This window comes from Myotis davidii, unplaced genomic scaffold (genome assembly GCF_000327345.1).
Source record: "Myotis davidii unplaced genomic scaffold, ASM32734v1 scaffold395, whole genome shotgun sequence".
Lineage (NCBI taxonomy): Eukaryota > Metazoa > Chordata > Mammalia > Chiroptera > Vespertilionidae > Myotis > Myotis davidii.
Window position 1 is genome coordinate 4,492,355 of NW_006287904.1, and position 22,807 is coordinate 4,515,161.

Consider the following 22,807-nt stretch of genomic DNA (forward strand, 5'->3'; position numbering starts at 1 on the left):
CCTTGTGGTATATTTAATATTTGCCAAAGAAAGAGGCTATCCTATGTTCTCTTACTTCCCCCAACCTCTCCACTGCACACCCTAATCCTCATGCATGCTTTTCTGTAGTACTTTACTGATTTAGACCAAAATTGAGTACGATACTTTTATTTTGCTGTATTAAAGTATTCAGAAAGTATTTTTTAGTATTTTATTTCTTCCCCTTGTGGTTATGAGTATATATAGAAATAGAGTCCATGAACATCTCTCCTAGTATTTTCTGGAGGACAAACAAAACAAAACAACCGATCTATATAGGCAAATATTATGTTAGTACCTAGCATGTTAGGTGTTTTTAATGAATAAGATAAAGAAGTGAAAAGGTAAGTAGAAACAGTTTAAGGCCAGTTAAGTGAGGAATAAATGAAGACATTGTCTTAGATGTCTCCTCCTTTCTCTGTCCTTCTCTCTGTGTATGGCATGTACTTTTTCCAGGCTCTTCCAAATGCTATTTGTTATAAGCAGTTGCTTTTCTCAAAGCTGACTTCAGGGAGGGAGGGTTCATTTTTTTTCAGCTGGAATCACCTTGGAACATAATGGGTAACATAGGACCGAGATAAAAATAGTGAAACAATTAAAGGTATTTGATACATTCCACTCATCAAAATTTCTCTGTAAAAAGGTAATCAGAAAAGACTTTGCAAAACTTAACGCATATAAATGTTAATCCCAGGGTATGCCAAAATGGCCAGCAGTAGGAGAATTATTGAATTAGTTGTCATATTTAGTAACATTATAGCCATTTTTAATTTTGTTAAAAAGTTTAATTATACTTCAGTATCTTATTCTTGTGGCTTGGACAGGTTAGTTTAAGCAGTTCATTGAAGGGAGCATTATTGACTTTATTCAATGGCAGATAGACTAAGTGGAAAATAGTTTTAAAATCATTACTGATTCAAACTTAAACTGGAAATACAGTTTATTTAGATTTCTGAAAGAGTTATTTTTCTTCCATAGGCTTACATTTTAACAAAATAGTTTGAGTGATTAAGGTTGATATATAAACTGTCATATCGTGATAGTAAATCTTGAACATATTTTTTCATCTCTAAGTGGCTAACATGCAGATCTCCCCCCCCTCCCCGTAAGATTCTGAATTTTAAGATTGGACTTTAGAATCAGTATTGGTATCACTTTTTTTTTAAAGGATATAGTTAAGTTGTTAGAATGTTTTTTAAAAAAAACGACATGCAAAATCTGAAAACTGTAGCATAAATTGAGGCATTTTTATGGGTTGTTAGGGATGCCGAATAACAGAGTCTGGTATCGTAGCACAGACGTTCCAGACTAAAGGATTGGCCTGTGCAAAGTCATGGAAGACAGTTCTTTCCAGACTTGTGGGTTATGGGCTGGAAAATGATCTCCAGTTCCTTCCAGAAATGGGGCACAAGAGAATTGTCATAGGGCTGCTTTTATTTCTTCAAGTGTGGAGATTAAGAATAAGGAACCAGATTCTCCTGTTTTCATTATTTCATAAAGGTTTTTTTAAATAAAAAGTTAGGAAAGACATATTTTTAGAATAAAGTACAGCTGTTTAAATAAAAGATTTGAATCTAAGAAAAACTCTCTACATTGACCTCTGTTTCTTATTTCACCATGGATTCATGAAAACTTCATTCTGGACATGTTCTGGAAGACCATCATTAGGAAACTACTACTCTGAGGGAAAGTCAAGCTGGGAGTCTTTGGTGAAAAAACCAGTAAATGAACTTAGAGATCTTGGGCACTGTGGGCGTGATGGGGAACAGAGGACAGTTAGTGCCTCAGTGTTTTGAGAATTAGTAAATTTGAAACAGTGTAAGAAGAGGGCGTTGCTTATAAGTCCTTGAAAATATTGTTTGAGGAAAATTTTTAGCAAATGTGTGCGGGATGGATCAAGTCAGAGGAAGACTTCAGGTAAGAAAAGTAGGAATCCCAGAAAAATAGAGGTGTTTTGATAGGATATCTAAAATGTTCTAGAAGTTAGTTTCTAGCATGCCAGAGGAGTAAGTGTAAGGGAAAAGCACCGAGGCCACAGGACTGAGCCCAGAGGGATAGAGGCCAATGGAGTCAGGGAAGGGCGGAGAGGAAATTGTTAGAGAGAGGAATACAGACGGGAGCCCTGAAGCCATGGAAAGCAGGTAGCAGGTACGTTGAGGAGATCATTATGGTGACTGCTATAGCACAGAGCTAAAGATCATTGGATTCAGTTAGGAAGGCTCATGAAGGACCTAAAGAAAGCAGCATTTTGAGTAGAAGTTTCAGGAATTTTTTTTATCCTCAATTCAGCATTTATTACAACTACAAAATATTATTCTTGGATCTTCATATTCTTGAAGGATCAAAACTTATTTGCTGGTGTAAATATTAATGTTTTTTTTTAAAATACTAATGTTTTAAATACTGATTATCTCTTAATTATTGTTGCTGATGCCTTATCTTAAGAGGAATGCAAATCTAGATTATGTTTTTAAATTTGAAAACTTCAAGCCTGTATTTTTTGTTTTATGCTAAAAACTACCTATAAAATCCTTTATGTGTTAGGAGCTCCAAATGGACCAGCAAGCAAAGAAACATCTCCAAGAGGAGTTTGATGCATCTTTAGAGGAAAAAGATCAATATATCAGTGTTCTCCAGACTCAGGTAAGAGATTAAAAGTGTGAAATTTTTGGGTAGAGAAAAATAAAAGGAGTTTTGATGGGATATGTAATAGGTTCCAAATGTTTTTAAAAATGGGGTGTTTTTAAAACTCTTTGCTTTTCCTCAGTTAATTTTAAGGATAATTGTTGATTTATTATCCTTTGGCTAACTGTGATATAATTGAAAGTAACAAATAAAAAATCAACTGCATTGGGAGTAAACTTTTATTTTAATTGTTTCCCTCGGTATAGCAAAAAGTATCTTTTACTCTGTCCTCTCTGTTGTAAAGAAAGTACTACTGCTATATTTTCTTTTGAATCATTTTTTTTTCTAATGAAGCTCATTTTTCTTAGGTTTCTTTGCTGAAACAACGGCTACGAAATGGCCCAATGAAAATTGATTTAACAAAACCACTCCCTCAAATGGAACCACAGGCTGAAGGTGTCACTGAAGAAAACACAGAGAGTGATGTGGTGGCAGTCGGTGAGCTTCATCTTGTCAAAACATTAATTTAAAAACCAGAGGAGGGTGTTGAGAGACTCTAGGATATGAGCTAATAGATAATGGGCCGAGATAGACGTGTAAAGTGTTCTTGATCCTAACATTTCCAGGAAGACGCAAGAGTTTTTGTTGTTTTTTTAGTTCTTTGTTGTCGTTATTCAGGAGAAAGTAAGTAATTGTTTTAAGCCTTGACAATCTGTGAGTAGTAGCACCTCATTTTCATTATAATTGAAATAAATATACTTTTTAAAAATTTTATACTGTTTTATTGATAGCAATAGTTTTCATATAAACAGGATAGTTCTACTCGAGATTAATGAATATGTAATTGTTTGTTTATAAGTTTTTAAGTAATATTACTTACATGTTTCTGCATTCAAAGGTGTCTGTTCTTGCCCTATTATTTGCTATCTAACTGGAAAAGAGTAGTTAATTTTTTTCTTAAAATCCCTCCCTACTCTTTGAGGTGCATAGTCAATGAAATTTCTGCTTTTTATTTACAAACTCTTTGACTCCAAGAGATTTATGATAAACTTTTGGTCTAGCCAGAGCCACAGTAGCTGTCTGTCTGAGCAACCATCTTGTAAGGGACCCTGAAATTCCCCTGAGGTGTGAAAACTTCACTCATAAATGTAAGGAGATGGAAAAAGGTATACTTACCAGAACTCTTTTCTGGGACAGATTAGAATACATTGGAAGGAATACTTTATTAATCCTTTTGGGATGGGAGCTAAGACAAAGGAAGGGTGCCCTCTCTTGCTGATCTGGTTTAGATAGAGTATAGCAGAGTGTTGGGACAGTCCTATGTACTAACAGAATTAACAATTCTCATGAAGCCCTTATATTCCTCACTGACTGCCCCTGCTTGTGCTGCTTTATTGTTACTAGTTGGAGATGGAGCTTCTGCTAACTCACTGGAAATACTTCAGCAAAGAGTTAAGCGTCAAGAGAACTTACTGCAGCGTTGTAAGGAAACAATTCAGTCACGTAAGGAACAGTGTACACTGTTAACCAGCGAAAAAGAAGCACTGCAGGAACAACTAGATGAAAGACTTCAGGAGCTAGAAAAGATTAAGGTAAAGAGCAAATGCGTTTTGTTTAATGTAGCCCCATCAAGCTAGCTGCACAGGCCCCAGCGTGGCCTGCACCTCCTCTGCAAAGCCTTCTTCCTTCCCCTGTAGACAGCGTGGAGAGGGCACCCAAGTGCTCTGGGCTTCCTGTCAGTTACAGTACTTTTGAGACATCCTGTGTACTGTTCTAGACTATGAGAAGTATCCAAATTAGATAAAATGTTTAGAGTTCTCATATGAGGAGAAGCTTTATTAGAGATGGAAATGAATTTTTAAAATTTTTAAAATTTTTAGGAGCTTCATATGGCTGAGAAGACTAAACTTATCACTCAATTACGTGATGCAAAGAACTTAATTGAACAGCTTGAACAAGATAAGGTAAAACAATACTTATGATACTGAATTCACTTTTGGAAGCAATTGGAAGCATTCAGACCTCTGCTTTCCAAAATTATTGCAGCTGCTTCCATGAAAAATATTTTTGTTTTAATTTCTAGATTTATATAACTGTTAGCATTAGTTTTGTGTCATGTGAAGCTGATTCTCTGATTTCTGGATTTCAGTATTTTGATTTATAGATTAGAATAACTTGTAAAAGAAATCTGTTTATAGTATATAACATGTTTCAGAGAAAAGTTATTTATAATTAAGGCATTGCTAAATATGGATGAGAAAAGTATTATCTTTCAAATAAAATGGAAACAGAATCTTTTAGATAAATTGCCTAAAAAATAGACAAGCATAAATAGAAAGAGATTGGTAGTGTAGAGTTAGAGCTGCAGCTGTATCTATGGCAGCAATGACAACTGAAAAATTCATGGGCAAATAGTTTTGACTTAACTCTTTTAGTTCCAAGTTCTTGGGTCCTTTTTAAAAAGCAGCTCCCAGTTGGTTATACACCATCCACCATTTTCTTTAACCCCTTCCCCGGCAGAAACGTGTATACTCGTTTTCACAAAATGTTCTTTTTCAGTTGTCGACGAGTATACTAAGAAAATATGGTAAAAAAAATATGGTTTATAGGAAGACGAGTTACAAACTGTTTTCATAACCAGCATCAAAAATACTATATAGAACCAAAATAAAAAAATTAGTCTGAAAAAGAAACGTTTTTAACAAAAAAATTGTTGGGGAAGGGGTTAATATGCTACTTTATAGCTACAGTAGCCATGCAATTAAGAACATGTCAGAGCCATTGTATTGAAATGTATTGGCAATCTTTTCATTCTATAGTATCATTTTGCTAGGTTCTACTCTATACAATGTATGAAGGCCCACTTAAAAAAAAGCCTTTTTATTATGAAAAACTTAAAACACAAAAGTAGAAAGATTAATGTTTTGAATTCCTATGAACCTATCACCCAGCTTCAACAGTTTACATCGCACGGCTAATCTTATCTCATTTGTACATTCCCAACCCCCATTGTCCTCAGCCCTTTGGAACAATGCAAGAAATCTTATCATTTCTTCCACAAGTATTTTAATATATCTTTAAAGTAAAGGACTCTGTTTTTTATAAAAATATAACCACATAATCATGATCACATAAAAAATTTAATCTTAATACAATCAACTATCTAGTTAGTTTCAGATTTCCCTTTTGTCTCAGACATTATTTTTCCATTTTTATGAATCAGGATTCAAATAAAATTCTTTCATTGCAAGTGATATGACTGTTAAAACTTCTTTTAATCCATAGGTTTCACTGCCCTCTTTTTCTCTTTCCTTTTTCTATTGTGATTTGGTATTTTGGGGAAACTGAAGGCCATGATTTTGTTTTGAAATTTTATATAATAATGCCTCACTTACCCAGTTTTTATCTGTTCATTTAATTAGCCATCTGAAAGAGTCATACATTAAAGCAGGGGTTTACAAACCCTGAAAGCTATTCTTAAGGTAATAGCTGTCACAAAATCTTACTTTTCAAGGACAAGTTAAACCACCCCATTTTTTTATTAGTCATGAATGACTGACTTGATGGCCTTCATTTCTTTTTCTTTTTTTTTAAAATATATTTTATTGATTCTTTACACAGAGGAAGGGAGAGAGATAGAGAGTTAGAAACATCGATGAGAGAGAAACATCGATCAGCTGCCTCCTGCACATCCCCCATTGGGGAAGCGCCCGCAACCCAGGTACATGCCCTTGACCGGAATCGAACCCGGGACCCTTCAGTCCACAGGCCGACGCTCTATCCACTGAGCCAAACCGGTTTTGGCGCCTTCATTTCTTGTGTAGGTTATTTGAGAGTAGGAAGACAGTAGCAATTAGAAAATTGGAGGAATGGAGGTGCCTCACTGACATAATAAGAATTAGTGGTGGATACATAGACTTTCACAAGGGGAAAGAGAAAAACAGGTAGATCTGCACCACAGTCTTGGTCCACCCAGTGTGGCAGAAGAACCTTACACTCCCAGGAGCCTCTGAGGCTTTTGCCACGTTACAGCGCAGATTCATAATTATAGTTCATGAAGGGTCTGAGCCAAATACAAAAGGCTGTATTTTGTTCATTATAAACTGTTTACTAAGATGGGGGAAATATGGCAAACATTCATAGAAAGATTATAAATTTTTAAACTAAAATATGTTTTTAATACTTAAAAGATTAAGCTTACTATTTTGATATCAGTAAATAAAAAATACACTGATAAGTCAGATAACCAAGGTTATTACAGTAGACAGTGTAGTATATAGTGAAAAACACAGATTTCAGCTTATAAAATAATGAAAAAATTCTTATGCTGAAAAACACTAGCTTCCATTCTTATTCTTTTACTAAGAAGTATTTTGTTTTCTGCCTTTTAAAGTAAGTTTGATACATGCTATTGATGATGCAGTTTTGTTATGCAAACACTTTAGAGTCTTCCCTTCTGTTTAGGGAATGGTAATAGCAGAGACAAAACGGCAGATGCATGAAACCCTGGAGATGAAAGAAGAAGAAATTGCTCAACTTCGCAGTCGCATCAAACAGATGACTACCCAGGCAGAGGAATTACGGGAACAGAAAGAAAAGTCTGAAAGAGCTGGTAAGAACTCAGGGGTTATTCATTTTATGTTAGAGCTCAAAAGTCATGTAAAGTGCAACTTTTCCAACCAATTTAGAAAAATTAAAGATTGATAGAAATGCTTAACTATAGAGACTCTGTATAAGACACTGGACTGTTCCTCAGAGGAGGCAGGAGACGGTAAACTATGGCCTATTTATGTAGGGTTCTCAGCTGGTAATGATTTTTACATTTTCAAGTAGTTGGATAAAGGCAGAAGAATATGTGACAGAGACCATATGTGTCCTGCAAAGCCTAAAATATTTACTGTCTTGCTCTTTATAGAAAATGTTTGCTGATCACTGCCTTAAATAACTGCTATCTTATAGCTTTAGAGTAAACAAAATAGAAGATATAGTTCGCTTTTTATTTTTTCATCCTCACCTGAAGATATTTTTCCATTTATTTTATTTTATATTTTTTTAGAGAGAGTAGAAGGGAAGGAGGGAGAGAGAAACATTAAAGTGAGAGAGACACATTGATTGCTTGCCTCCGCATGTGCCCTGACGAGGGCCGGGATTGAACCAGAAACCCAGGTATGTGCTCCTAAACTGGCCAGGCTGACACTCTAACCACTGAGCAATACCGGCCAAGGCTCTTGTCTGCTTTTTTTAATAGTCTGCTTTTTAAAGGAATAATGAATAATCCAGTGTTATACATAATAGCATTATGTTTTGACATAATAAATGCTAGGTTGTAAAGTGTAGGGGCCAGCATAGTATTTTGACCCAACCAGCCCTCTCATACAATACTGAGTAATGCTAGGAAAGAAGGGAGAGGCATTAGAAAGTGGAGATGACAGAATGAACTGGTGCCTTTAGGTTAGTGAGGATGTGAGTTTTGAGTTAGGCTTCAAATGAATAGGATGGGCCTAAAGAGTGAGGTGGGGCAGCACACATTTCAGAGGCTGCAAGACCATAAACAGGCACAGGGACCTTAGTGGGCATGTAAATCAACTGAAAACTATTGCTGCTGAAGTGGGGAACAAAGTTGGATTATGAAGGAACTATTAACACATTAAGTGCCCAGTCAGTCACCGGTGCCTGACACTATACTTTCCGTCCAGAAGACAAAACAGGCTGGGCGCTTAACGTGTTAAAATCTTAAAAGGTGAGTCGCTGAGTTTAGATTTGTTGTATAGGCAAAAAGAAACCAGTAGTAGGAAAGTATAATGTATGGAAGCTAGTGTTTTATGGAGAAAAGAAATGAAGGGAAGTCAAACTTACAAGTAAAGGTAGAAATCCAGGTTTGAGGGACTGAGTGCTTTGGGCCACCTCAACTAGGATTGTGGCCTGGGAAGGAGGAAGTGTACAGTCTGCAGAATTTGGTATTTCATCAACTCCGAGGGGCAGAAGAAAAGGAGGGATCTAGGATGACTCCAAATTTTCAGCTTAGGAAACTGAAGTATAGTGTGAAATCAGAATAGGACATCTAAATGGGGAAATTGAGGAATGGGGTGAAATGATGAGTTTGCTTATTAAATGCTTTGAATTTGAGCCAGTCATGAGCTTTTCAAATAGAATTGACTTGTAGGAATCTTTAATAATAAAAGTGTAATTAGACTGCACAGCTGAATGACCTTCTGGACGTCCTTCTGGATGAAGCTGTGGTGGCAGGGGCTGAGGAAGTGGTGGTTAGGGGCTTTCAGGCAGGCAGGCAGAGTGGTTAGGGGCTTTCAGGCAGGCAGAGGAAGTTAGGGGTGATCAGGCAGGCAGGCAGAATGGTTAGGAGCAATCTGGCAGGCAGGCAGAGGGGTTAGGGGCGATCAGGCAGTCAGGTGAGCAGTTAGGAGCCAGCAGTCCCGGATTGTGAGAGGATGCAGGCTGGGCTGAGAGACCTCCCCCCTCCGAGCATGGATTTTGTGCACCAGGCCTCTCGTCTATATAATAAAAGCCTAAGGTGGAACTACTGGAACAACCAGTTGTTATGATGTGCACTGACCACCGGGGCCAGACACTCAATGCAGGAGCTGCCCACTGGTGGTCAGTGTGCTCCCACAAGGGGAGCGCCGCTCAGCCAAAAGCTGGTCTCACAGCTGGTGAGCGCAGCTGCCACGGCAGGAGCCTCTCCCGACTCCGTGGCAGCACTACTGAGCAGCAGCAGCAGGCGCAGCGGCCTGGGATAAGTGCGAGCGGCGTGGCACCGTCCTCGATTCGAGCTCCTCCCTGGCTGCCTGCCACTTGTCACACTGCTACATCCCTTGAGGGGTCCTAGACTGTGAGAGGGATGTCCTGGACTGAGGGGACCCCACCCCCCGCACAAATTTTGTGCACCAGGTCTCTAGTTTTGAAATAAAAAAATGGAGCAACTTTCAGGAGTCATTAGCTTAAGGTCGAAGCCTATGATTCAATCTGTAGGAGAGACTGATTTCTCTAAAAGATGAGATTTTACAGTTGTAGTAATGGCATTGGCAGTAGTAAAACCACTGGCAGAATGATTTTCAGTTGATTAATATACCCACTATGTATGCACTGCTGCTGTTGCTCCTACTGATAGCTAACAGTTATTTTATGCAAGGCTCTATTATAAATGCCTCACTTGTATTTACTTGTGTGTGTACTTATATTTAATCATCACGATTCCTATGAAGTAGGTATTATTATTATTATTCTCATTTTACAAATAAGAAAACCCAAGAACATAGAAGGTAAATAAATTACCTACATTCATGCACAGAGAGTAAGTGTATAGTGAGGTTTTGATTCCAGGCATTTTGAGTCCAGAGTCTGCTCTTACCAGAGGGATGAGTTTAACAGAGAGAAATCAATTAAAAAGGCACCAAGAAGTCATAGGAATTATGGAAAGTTATACTTTTCTTGGGGAATATCAGAGGCATTTCCAGAAGTCGGGGAGATAGGATGAAAACTTTAAAAAAAGGTCTTTTAATTTGGTGAGGATTTGATTCCCAAGATGCAGTTTCAGAAATGTAGAAACTAGATTGTAGTTAATTCACATGTGGGATAAAAATTTCCCAGATAACTATTCTAGTCACTTCTGTAATAATAGTCTTCCTCCTCTTGCTTCTTCAAAATTCAGATGTGTTTTGTCTTTAAATATGATTTACATAAGACTATATTTTTATAAATGATAGCTTGTAAATTGAGAAAATTTTCTGTTAATAGTACTGTCAAAATATTAAAAATTAATAAAGGTAGGATTAAGACGTAAAGTTATTTAATATACATTCCCTTTGGAAAGTCTTTGGATTACAGTTTTAAGTGCTTTTATAGATATTTAAAATTTTATTTTGAGTCATAATTATTGAGGACTGTGATAGAAAGTTGTAACTCATTCACACTGAAGATACTGCCTTTTAAGTCTATTATGGAAACTAGTTTTGGACACCAACTGCATTTCATCTAATGGTCATAATTGAGTCTGAACTGAACTGTTCATATATAAAATGATTCTTAGACAGTTCACATATAAAGTGGATATGCCAACTGACAAAAAAATTCCAACTTAGTGCTAAACGTAAGAAAAGGTCTTTGAAAGGAAGTAGAGTTTCCATAAATAGTATGTGAACATCATCTGGTTCTTGGAGAATTCAATTGCTCTGTTAAATATTTGTTTTTTTCTTAGAGTTAAAATTCAAAGGCTAAATACAGGCAGTCCTCGGGTTACATTGGACTCGACGTACGTTGTTTTGTGGTTATGTTGCCATCTCCCATTTATTTATAAAAAAAAAAGTTCCATCATTTCTACATATGTACATATTAGCTCTATGTTTTTTATTATTTACCACAAGTAAAGGTCAGGAATTGTTATCTTTCTTTTAATTTTTTTTTACTGTTTCACGTCATTACTGCTATGTATGTGCTCCATGTGAGTGATGTAGGTGTTTATGTAGGTGGGTTCCGACTTATGGCGAAAATTGCATTATGTCACGCCATAGGAACAGATCTCTGACGTAACCCGAGGACCTACTGTACATAAGAGCTGGCCATGTGAAGGAAACATTAACAATATTAAAGCTTGCAGTTAAGATTTTTAGAAGTAAATTGTCCTGTATAATAAAAGGCTAATATTGCAAATTGTCCCTCTACTGGGAGTCTGACTGGGAGTTCAACCAGGGGGTGGGACTGGCTGGCCAACCCCCCATGGCCCCTCCCCTTGACAGGTCCCACCCCGGTCTCCCCTCCCCCCCTCAGATCAGGCGGGCCGGTTGGACCCCACCCATGCATTAATTTGTGCACCGGGCCTCTAGTATCTACATAAAATAATTACCAAAGAATACAAACTCTCCTAATGTATTTTCAACTGTAAAAAGTTTAACTCTGATATATCTAATCATTTTTGACATGTATTTCTTTGGCTTGCTTATTCTGGCGGTCAAAATTGGTTCAACTACATTTCCCATACTTTTAATGGAAAACAGTCTATTGCACTGCTCTTCTTAGTTTTTCTAGATGAACTGTGGTGCCTCCCATATGTTGGAGGACAAAGGAAATTGGAATGTTTATTATTTTTCAAAAGGACAATTTTATCATAAAATCTTGAGACTATGTGAACATGCTGACATGCCTAATTTAGGATGCTATATCAACCTATCGTACTTATTCTACTTTCTAGTGGAATTGTTAGGCATGTTTTTAAAGTATCATATCATTCTTGTCTTGTTAAAATTATTTATTTTATTTAGAAAAAAAGCCAAATAAATACATTTGTTATAATCATTGTACTACAACTGTTGATAGTATTTCTTTCTAGACACCACTTAAGAACAGATAGTCATATCTTTAAGTAAACAGATTTTTAAACTTAGAGAAGTCTGGTGATTTAGCTTAAGTGCATAATACTGTATTTTATGGGTGCTAGGTATTATTGCTAATTGCCTAGAATATTATCTCTTCAATACAGTACCAGTATAGAAAGTTAATGCTACTAATATTCACACTAGGTCGTGTGTGTGTGTGTGTGTGTGTGTGTGTGTGTGTGTGTGTGTTTCAACCAGGATATGAGATGAGAGTAGTTGGCTAGTTATTAATGCAGGATATTACAAAAAACACTGGAAAAAAGAAAAAAATGAAAGTATATAACTGTTGTTTTAGTACACTTCCATTTATTCTTTTTTCTAATCCTTATTTTTACATTATTGTAAATAATATTTTGTATATACAAATTAGCATGCTCCTTTTTTCTCCATTTAATATTATATTAGGAATACTTTTACACGTTGCTAAAGTACTAACATTTTAATGGCTGTGTCAGAATGCATGCACATCATTTACTTAACCATTTCACTACAGATTAATGTCTAGATTATTTTATATTTCCGCTATTATGAATAATACTATAGCAACCCTGAGATACAACCCATTTCATATTTGAATTTTTTCTCAGGGTAAAATCTTACCTATAGACTTTTAGTCTTTTTTGTTAGTTACCTTTAAGTGATTTAAATAAAGCCAATATAAAAAGAGAACTTCACGTTAGAATGTTAACTCCTACCCCCTCCTTTAAAATGTCCTTGCCTACAAGTATGCAAGGCTAATAAAATATTCTCCTTGGATTAGGAAAGTTTCCAGAGTGCACTATCTTTGTAACAAGCTCCGTTTCCCCTCATGCACCCTGTCTTTGCTGATGTGTTTTATATGATTGGCTGCATTTAAAAACTTAGATTAGCTTATGACATCCTTTGCTTTTTTTATTGCCATGTTGTGTTTGTGGAGGAAATAAGTTTTTCTTATTAATTTGTATAGTATAGGTTTGATACACCAAAGACATTCAGTAGAACGTATTTATTTGATGTTTGAGAGGCCCTTTAAAAGAGTTTATATATTTAAATAAAGTATAAGATTTATGCATATTTATATAATAAACAAAAATCACAGGTATATTTAAGTGCTTTGTTAATTGTTGATAATTTATGTAACAGAGTTTTCTTGGAGTCTTAAGTCTCACAAAACATCTTATTTTTGTGCATCCACACATGCCAATAAGTGAATCATGGTGCCTTTCCCAAGCCTTGTATGAACAGGACTGGGGTAAGGGCTATTTGTTTTCTTATCATGGTGCTTAGGATAAGCCTTACAAAGAAAATTCCATGTTTCTCAGGCAAAAAGAAAAAAAAAATATGCTTTAAAGTACAGTGAAGTCTGCGATGTTAGATAAGTTAACATATTTTGGCACTAAATAAATAGCTGATGGAAAAATGTATTATTTTAAATGGAATTAGAGTTTTATTCATTATAGATTGTTTATTTAGTAGTCATGTATTTGTAGGTGCTCAACACATTTCTACAGTAGTAGCTATGTACCCATATATGTAGGTAGTCATTGTTACCCTGCACTTGTTTATGGCACTGTCACTGTTCTGGAAAACATTAGCAAGCAGAAGAACACATTTCTACAGAATCATACCTTCATTTAGTCAGCTTTAGCCTAATATTTTCCAAGATCAGATTGATGTTTTTAAGGTTTTTTAATAGATATATCTATATGGTTAATATAGATTATTTTGGATAGATCTATATATTTTAAAAAGTCAAAGCCTAATTGATCTATCGAATGAATTTTCTTATGCATTTTGGAAAGTAGTTTAAAAAGTAGATCTTCTTGGTACATGTGATGTTTATTAAATATCCGAAGGCCCCAATTTATATGTAAATATTGCAGTGTCTGGTTTGTGCCACTGGGTGGTAGTATTACTTTATTTTCACTTAAACTCTAGAGGAGTGGTTTTCAAAATTTTTTGGTCTTATGGACCTCTCTATACTCTTACAATTTACTGAGGATTACAAAGAGCTTTTGTTTATGGGGGTTATATGTAGTGATATTTATTGTATTAAAAATTTAAAAATGTTTGTCTAGTTCATTTAAAAATAACAGTTATAAGACTATTACATAGTATTAGTTAAATACTTTTATGAAAATTACCTGTATTTTCCAAAACACAATTTTGTGTGCAGAGTGGCCTTGTTTTATATTTTTGCTAATCTCATTGTTTAGCACAATAGAAGATAGCTGGATTTTATATCTGTTTTTGCATTTAATTTGTTGTTTTGGTTGAAATATATGAAGAAAATCTCCCCTCATGTAGATATGTGTTTGGAAAGGGAGGACCTGACAGGCCCTCTGTAAGGGTCTCAGGACCCATGGATCTTTGGATCACACTTTGAAAACTGCCACTAGATTTGCTTTTATTCACAAATGTTGATGATTAGATGGGAATTCTGATAAAAATTCTTTTGGTTGCTTTTTCTGTTGATTTGCATTTTATTCATTCTGTAGTATAACCTGTGTTTTAATTTAATATCACATGAATTTTGCAGCTTTTTTTTTTTTCTGGGATAAAGACTTAGGTGCTAGCTTACTTATTCATATTTTGATGTTCTCAATCAGCTTCTTAGGATCAACATTTCATTGAGGGACTGGCAACCTTCCCACATTTCTGCATGTTTGTTTATTGTCTGTAGTGGGAGTAGAAGTGGGTCTTGTTATTCTTATAGTAACATGTCCTCTGGAACAGTGCAACAAACCCGTAATGCTACTTGGAATCTCAGAATTCTGGTTTTTGTTATACAGTTAGTAGGGGCATTAAGGATAAGGACAGGAAAAGGTGAAGTGGCAAAAGCAAATGCCACATTCTTCCTACCTTTACCTAAGGATTAATTCTTCTATTTCTCTCTCTTTCTTACTACTTCAACTTTTGTGTGTGTGTGGAAAATTTTTCTTTATGTCACCCAGTACCTTGCATATGGCAGACATCCAAAATATATGATGAATGAATGGTTGGATTATTGAGCTGTTGCCAACATTTCTCATTTAACTCTTGCAGTGAGCGTTTGTCCGTTTTATAGTTCCCATAGATGTGAATGAACCTCATCCGAAGTGGAAAGTGAGGAGCTAGCAATAAAAGGCCTCCATATTTTACTTTTGGCGGACGACCGTTAAATTTTTGCCTAGAAATATTTTCAAAGTTTTTTTTTTAAATAAAAATTGCCTGAGATACATTGAATTTTGCTTTGGAAGAACACAGTGTGTTCTTGCAACATTCGGTGGCAGTTTGTGCTTAGCGTCCCATTGGTGTGTGCTGTGACCGTGGTTTTCCCGAGCACTCTTGCATGTTGGCAGAAACTTGTCAGCTGTGCTGATGTATGCTTTCATTCTCCCCACTCACTTGTCCTTCATTGGTAATTGCAAGATAAACTATGTAGATGTTCAGAACATACTTCTTTAGTACTCACATTAAGATCCTAGCATAGTTTCATTTGGGACACTAATTTACTGTACGTGGTTTTTGCAACATCAGAAAGTGAGATGTTTCTGGTTAGTAAGTAAACTCTCAGTGTATCCTCTTCAGCATTGAAATGGGACTCATTATTGAAGACAGACTTCCTGTAAGGAGGTTGCTTCATTTGTGGTACAGTGTAGAATCCTGAATGGGTTTGAAATACGTTTCCTATGTGTGGATATATGCAAGTGTTTTAATGCCTTTTTTTGTATTTAGCATTTTTATAAAGGAAGATGAGAATGGAAAGCAGTTGAGTTTTTTTATGTCTGTCTGAGGTATAACATGCTACATTTTGTTGAGTTAGAAGCCATCAGTAATTGCATGGTCCAAAAATTCTGGTTTAGTAAGATATATTATTGCTCACTTGAACTTGATCAATGTCAGCATTCTTAGTTTTTAAAAATAATGCAAGGTAAGAGTTGTTTGTTAAATACAATTTTAAGTTTTATCATCAAGCCTATATATTCAAGTTGATTTATCTTCTGAGGAAAAAACTGGGTGCCTCAGTTCTTGCATTTGAATTAAAAGATCTCTAGGTAGCCTGGCCGGTGTGGCTCAGTGGTTGAATGTTGTCCTATGCACCAAGAGGTCGCTGGTTCAATTCCCAGTCAGGGCACATGCCCGGATTGCAGGCTCAATCCCCAGTAGGGGGCGTGCAGGAGGCAGCGATCAGTGTTTCTATCTTTCTCTCTCCCTTCCTCTCTCTGAAATAAATAAAAACTTAAAAAAAAGATCTCTATGTATCTATGATAATAAAAGCATAATATGTTAATTAGATCTGATTTCCTTCCGGACGACCTTCTGGATGAAGCCGGGCCTATGAGGGAAGCCCGGGTCCCAGGTGACAGAGGGAAGCCAGTGCCTGCAGCCGGGGAAGGAAGGCCTACTCTTGCATGAATTCATGCATCAGGCCTCTAGTAAAATTATATGGTTCTCTGACATGGGAGCAGAAGATGGGAGAGAAGATTAAATTTAGATGGAAAGAACTGTGTAACCAGATCTAATTTAATTATTATGATGGATAATCAAATGACTTAAGAACAGTCGATTAAACACTAAAATTAAAATCTAATGCAGGAGAATATTCTAAAATTTTCTGGTTGTGGTTAGAAAACTTCATTATTGGAAGATTATATCTAAACTTCGTGGCATGGATTTTTTTGTTTGAAAAAGTGAGAGCACTACATCTATTTTTATACTGTACTAGATTCTGGAATTTTAAAAATAAAAACAAGGAAAATTCACTTGGAATTGTCTGTATACAGTTTTGTTTTATTTTGCTTAACTGACAAAAGTTTTTCATTTAAAACTCCATTTTGCTGAAAGAATATAAAAAGTATCTCCAGAGCCTGATTTAAAATATTTCTGAGAAGTGCTTCGAAATGCTAGGTTATAATTTTACATGCTGAATAATGATAGTAATGCAAAGATGCTGATGACATCCAAGCATTAAAAATGTTACATTCCTTTTCCCATGTTTTCCTTTTCCACATTTAAACCATTAGCACAAACTAAGCAGTAAGCACCCTTACAGAATCTCTTTCCCATAATTGAATAATTGATCACTTTACTTGATTTCTAAGAAATTAGGAAATGAAATTTCTTGTTAGTAGTGAGATTTTTCTTTTAAGTTTGACATGGGAATTTGAAAAAAAAATTTCTCAGGGGAGGATATGTTTGTTGATTTTTAAAGAGAGGAAGGCAGAAAGAGAGAGAGAGGGGAGGGAGGGAGAAACTTCAATTGTGAGAGAGAAACATGCCCAACCAGGGATCGAATCTGCAACCTAGGTACGTGCCCTGACCAGGAATCAAACCTGCAACCTTGTGGTGTACAGGACAACGCTCTAACTGATCCACACCGGCCAAGGCAGCACTAGAATTTATAGTAAAGGAATATCTAAATTAAACAAAGACAACATTGTCTTTTAAATACTTTATTTTCTAACATATTTATATCTAAGAGTTATCATCTTGTTGTTGGCAGACAAATACCAGTAAAACTAGTATAGGAATCTTTAAAAATAATTTCAGCTAATTAATGTTTCTTTGAAATTTAGAGTGTCAGCATTAGTTTTATGCTCTTGACATATAAAATGAATAAATCAGATAGATTTGTTTTTATGTCAGAGTTACATGGTTGTCCAGAGAAGTTTTTGTTTAAATGTTAAGCAATGTAAATTATGTTTCCCAGTTGTTAGTGGAATTCAGCCTTTCTTGCCTTTTTCTGTACTAATGCAATTTGCTATTAAGAAAATGCTTTAGAACAGATTCTGCCTTTAGGTATGAACTTGCTGCGCTTAAACAACTCTCCGTTAAGCCACGGTATGGGTAATGAAAGGGTCTCTCCCCACCCCCCCGAGATACCATAGGTTAAAGTTCCACATTTCTTAGACCACCGGGAGTGAAAATGCCCCATATATGTCAATGAACTATCCCCCCTGACATACATTTCTTGATAGGATTAAAAACCTGTCTTAATAATTGATGTTTTATTTATAGTCCATCTCAGTGGCAAAGAGAAGTCTGGTGTCTTCTATTCTATGAGGGCTAGAGAAAATAATCTAGAATGATAAAAACAGTAGGTTTTTACAGGGTATCATTATGCCAGTAGAGAGTGTGTGTGCATGTACATAAACATACATATACATTGCACATGGGCATGCATTACACAAACACACAAATACACATAAACACACATGCATACATATTTTTGGTGCCAAGTTACCCAGCTGTTGCACCCAACACATCTAATTTTGTTTGATCTGGGTGAGCTGTTTGGCCTCCTTCAAGATCATAATACTCTAGGCTAGATGTTTGTTTTTGGAGGCCCCGATTTTTACTTATTTTACCTAAGAATTCCCTGCTGGTAGTACTTTTCTATACACCGATGAATTAGATAAAGTTTTCCAGTTACAGTCCTAGCTCAAAATTTATACAGGAAGTAGGTTTCATTTCAAAATACATTGTTTAATTATGTGGTTCAGTCAGTAAATGTTAAAAACAACAACATTCTGTTCTTTTACTACATGGTTAACAGGTTTTTAAAAGTAAGATTAGTCAAAGAATAACTTTTACATTAAAAATGTCCTAGTGAATAAATAATATTAACTAATTATTGTAATAGATAACTGCATATCAAACAAAAAAAGCAATTAAAATTACATAGTACAGAAGTAGGTATAAGACATTGAGTTTCTTATCCCTAAGGGCAATCGTGGGTAGAGTGGGAAACCATTAGTAATTAAATATTTGTTTCAGACTTCTGAGCTTCAGTTCATATACGCATTGTACATCCTAATCCAGAACTCAATAACAAATTGGATTCAGTGACTGAACATTTCTTGTGGCTTTGTTGAACCACTTAGAAGTATCTCCTGGCTTAAACACTGATGAGTTTTTTTAACCTGTCCTGCTACTGCTGCTCTTAGTTCTTTAAATTGAATTAAATTAAAACACTTTAGCTCAATGATAGTATTTCTTGAGATACTTGTTTTCTGCTGTTTTCATTATAGCTTTTGAGGAACTTGAAAAAGCTTTGAGTACAGCCCAAAAAACAGAAGAATCACGGAGAAAAATGAAGGCAGAAATGGATGAACAAATAAAAGCTCTTGAAAAAACAAGTGAGGAGGAACGCATCAGTCTTCAACAAGAATTAAGTCGGGTGAAACAGGAGGTTGTTGATGTAACAAAAGTAAGAATAATCCTAGATTGAAATGGGCTACAGTAATTTGAAAACTTGAGTCTTATACTTTTCTGACAATATTTGAGTATAAAGAAGAGTTATTTTGTATTTTAGAACTTGACCATTTCATGATGTTCAAGATATAGGAAAAAAGCACTTTGATGAGAAATGCTTGTGTCTTTATATATATACTTCCCAGAGGTAGTCTCTGCATATAATTTCTCTTTTATGTTTTAAAATCTTCTATTTAATTTTTAAATACAAAAGATAGCATGTTATATATACTGTTGTATATTTTGCCTTTTTTTAAAAAATATATATTTTATTGATTTTTTACAGAGAGGATGGGAGAGGGACAGAGAATCAGAAATATCGATTAGCTGCCTCTTGCACACCCCCTACTGGGGATGCACCCACAACCAAGGTACATGCCCTTGACCGGAATCGAACCCGGGACCCTTGAGTCCACAGGCTGATGCTCTATGCCCTGAGCCAAACCGATCAGGGCAAAATTTTATGTTTATTTAGGGAGGTTTGACATTTGTATAAGATTAAGTCTTTCTGTCCGAAAGAACAAGGTTAGTAGCTTGTAAAAATATTGATTTCAATGAGAGGGAGCGGAAGAGAGAGAGAGAGAGAGAGAGAGAGAGAGAGGAAGAAACATGGATATGAGAGAGACATTGATTGATTGCCCCCAACCAGGGATCAAACCTGCAACCTGGGTATGTGCCCTGACCAGGAATTGAACCCACAACCTTTTGGTGTATGGGACCATGTTCCAACCAACTGAGCCACACAGCCAGGGCAAGGTCAATAGTTTTTGATAAATAGTGCATTCCTGGAAAGCTAGACATAATTAGATGGGTGCAGATTGGGCAACTTGACCATAGTGGATCACCCTCTCTGCGATTATCCTTATTTCCTCTACTGTACTTCCCAAACCTGATTGGTAAGGGAATCCCTGCAAGATGTGGAAAAGAGGCATCAACCCCCCAGGACTGACTACTGCAGCAGCAATATTAAATGAGCAATACTTTACTGATTTTTCTTTGAACTTTTGACTTTGGTGACTTGATTTATGTGGGAAATATTTTTTTTTGTTTTTTCCTCTTAAAAAGCTGTAGCTTGAAAATTGAACTGTAGCAGTATTATTTGATTGTAGAGTTACATATTTTATTCTGGATGTTTCACTTTAACTATCTGGCTGATTTTTAGAAATCCTCAGAACAAATTGCTAAACTACAGAAGCTTCATGAAGAAGAGTTGGCCAGCAAAGAGCAGGAGATGACTAAGAAGCTTCAGACCCAAGAAAGGGAATTTCAGGAGCAAATGAAAGCAGCTCTTGTAAGTATTTTGTTTTTGCTATAGGTCAACTTCACAGCATTATAAGTTGTCATCTCCTTACCCCTAGCTTCCAGGGTCAGACTGCTGGCAGCATTGATCTTCGAGTCAAGAAGGGATAGGATAGAGGCAGAAAAGCGACTGTCAGAGCTTTTCAAATGATGAATGTTGACAAATAATAAGGTCAATCAAAGAAGAAGCTTTTCAGGATTGATGGGACAGTAAAAGAGCCCAGATCATTGAAAATAATTATGTAGGCTTTTATAGGAATTTTATGGATTGAATTGATGTATTCTTTTTTTATTAAATATATTTTTATTGATTTCAGAGTGGAAGGGAAAGGGAGATAGAAACATCAATTATAGAGAGAATCATTGATCGGTTGCCTCCTGCGTGCCCCCTACTGGGGATCGAGCCTGCAACCTGGGCATGTGCCCTTGACTGGAATTGAAGCCGGGACCCTTCAGTTTGCAGGCCAATGCTCTGTCCACTGAGCCAAACCAGCTAGAGCAAATTCATGTATTCTTATGTAATCCACTGATTTTGACTGGTTTTCCATGTGGGGCTTTCTATTATAAAGAGTTGTTTCTCACAAATTACATAAATTTATAATCTAGTTTCTCTGCCTAGAGTTTAAAAAGGAAACTCTGGAGTGCAGGGAAGAGGTAGGGGCAATTGTGTGACCTTTCACATCAGCAGTGTTTTCCACACCATTTTAAGTAGTGGAAAAATAGTAGATGTAGTGGGGTTACTGGAATAAGATTTTTCATATCAATAGTAATTGTGGCAAAGACTGGCCAGACCACACTGTAAAAGGCACAGTGTCTTGTTCCTGTAGACTAGAGCATGGGAAGAGAGAGGTGATGATACTGCCTACCTCACAGGGCTGCTGTGCAGATCAAATGAAATGTATGATTCCTATAGAACAGTGGTTCTCAACCCATGGGTCGCGAATCTTTGGCAGTTGAACGACCCTTTCGCAGGGGTCGCCTAAGACCATCCTGTATATCAGATATTTACATTACGATTCATAACAGTAGCAACATTACAGTTATGAAGTAGCAATGAAAATAATTTTATGGTTGGGTCACAACATGAGGAACTGTATTTAAAGGGCCAGAAGGTTGAGAACCACTGCTATAGAAGTACTTTGGGAATGCTGAAGATTTATGTGGGTCTAAGGTGGTATTGCTTTTGGCACAGGAAAAATGTCAATCAGAACATTTGAGGATCACCCAAGAAAAAGAACAGCAAGAATCTCTGGCCCTGGAAGAGTTAGAGTTGCAGAAAAAAGCAATCCTCACAGAGAGTGAAAATAAACTTCAGGACATTCAGCAAGAAGCAGAGACTTACAGAACTGTAAGTTTATATAATATTCAGGTTCCAGAGCTCAGATTGGTTGAATATGAGAACTATGTTCTCTCTCCACTTGTAGAGAAGCTTTGTTTTACTGAGTTAGATTTGCATATACATGCACTTCATTTTTTATAGTAATAGCTATTAATGGGAGAGGTTTGGTGTTTTCTGCAGGGTACTCCTGACTCTGCCTATAACTGGCTGCAGTATTGTCAGCCACTCACGCTGATTCTTTGCACTCACACTCTGTTAGCATCTCTACTCCATTGCGTACTCACCCTGGCCCTTAGGAATTGGCCTCACTTTGGAGGTACCTTCCTGCCTGTCCAGCTTTATCTGGACATAATTTATTCTTTGTATGACATTTTGGTTATTTCAATGCCCCACTTTTACATTTAAATTTTTCCCATATTAAACATAGCCTTGTAATAAACATATTTGTATATGTGTCTCAATGTGTACATTTTTAAGGCCCTTGGGCCCATCCCTCAGGAGTATATGAAATGTACACCTTGTTTTGAATAAATTGACTGATGTCATTTATTCAGACTTTTTATTCTGATTTAGATAGTGAAACAGTCACACTTATCTGTAATTCTAAAATGCTTTATTTTCCCATTTCCAACATTTATGTAAGATGACATGATGGAGGGGAATGGGTACTCAAGCCTAGATCTTCCAATTGCTAACTTTGCAAATTAATTTTACCTTAATTTTCTTGTTACATGAAGAGATTGGATTTGGTAATTCCCAAAGACCTGCTCTGACATTCTGTGGCTCTGCCTTATTTAGCTCCTTTTCCTTCAGAGTCAGGATTGATATTTTTTATGAAGCAATAATAATCTTTGGTAAAATTTGTGTAAGTTTCTTCTTTTTTCAAGTTATCTCCTGAATAATAATTTTTGGGGTTGAAAAATCA

At 36.1% G+C, this 22,807-nt stretch overlaps 1 protein-coding gene across 8 annotated transcripts in view; it reads left to right on the top strand.

The window, feature by feature from the left end:
- The window catches only part of GOLGA4 (golgin A4), an 83,623-nt gene that overhangs the window by 30,577 nt on the left and 30,239 nt on the right, over nt 1-22,807 (top strand). For 7 of the 8 annotated variants that reach the window (XM_006759623.2, XM_006759624.2, XM_006759626.2 and 4 more), the window contains 8 exons: nt 2,563-2,661; nt 3,012-3,141; nt 4,048-4,235; nt 4,524-4,607; nt 7,108-7,255; nt 19,022-19,200; nt 20,407-20,535; nt 21,736-21,891. In XM_006759623.2, the coding sequence (XP_006759686.1) occupies nt 2,563-2,661; nt 3,012-3,141; nt 4,048-4,235; nt 4,524-4,607; nt 7,108-7,255; nt 19,022-19,200; nt 20,407-20,535; nt 21,736-21,891 (1,113 nt within the window). The remainder of the gene's footprint in view (nt 1-2,562; nt 2,662-3,011; nt 3,142-4,047; nt 4,236-4,523; nt 4,608-7,107; nt 7,256-19,021; nt 19,201-20,406; nt 20,536-21,735; nt 21,892-22,807) is intronic. The other variant, XM_006759625.2, reaches the window with a different exon arrangement.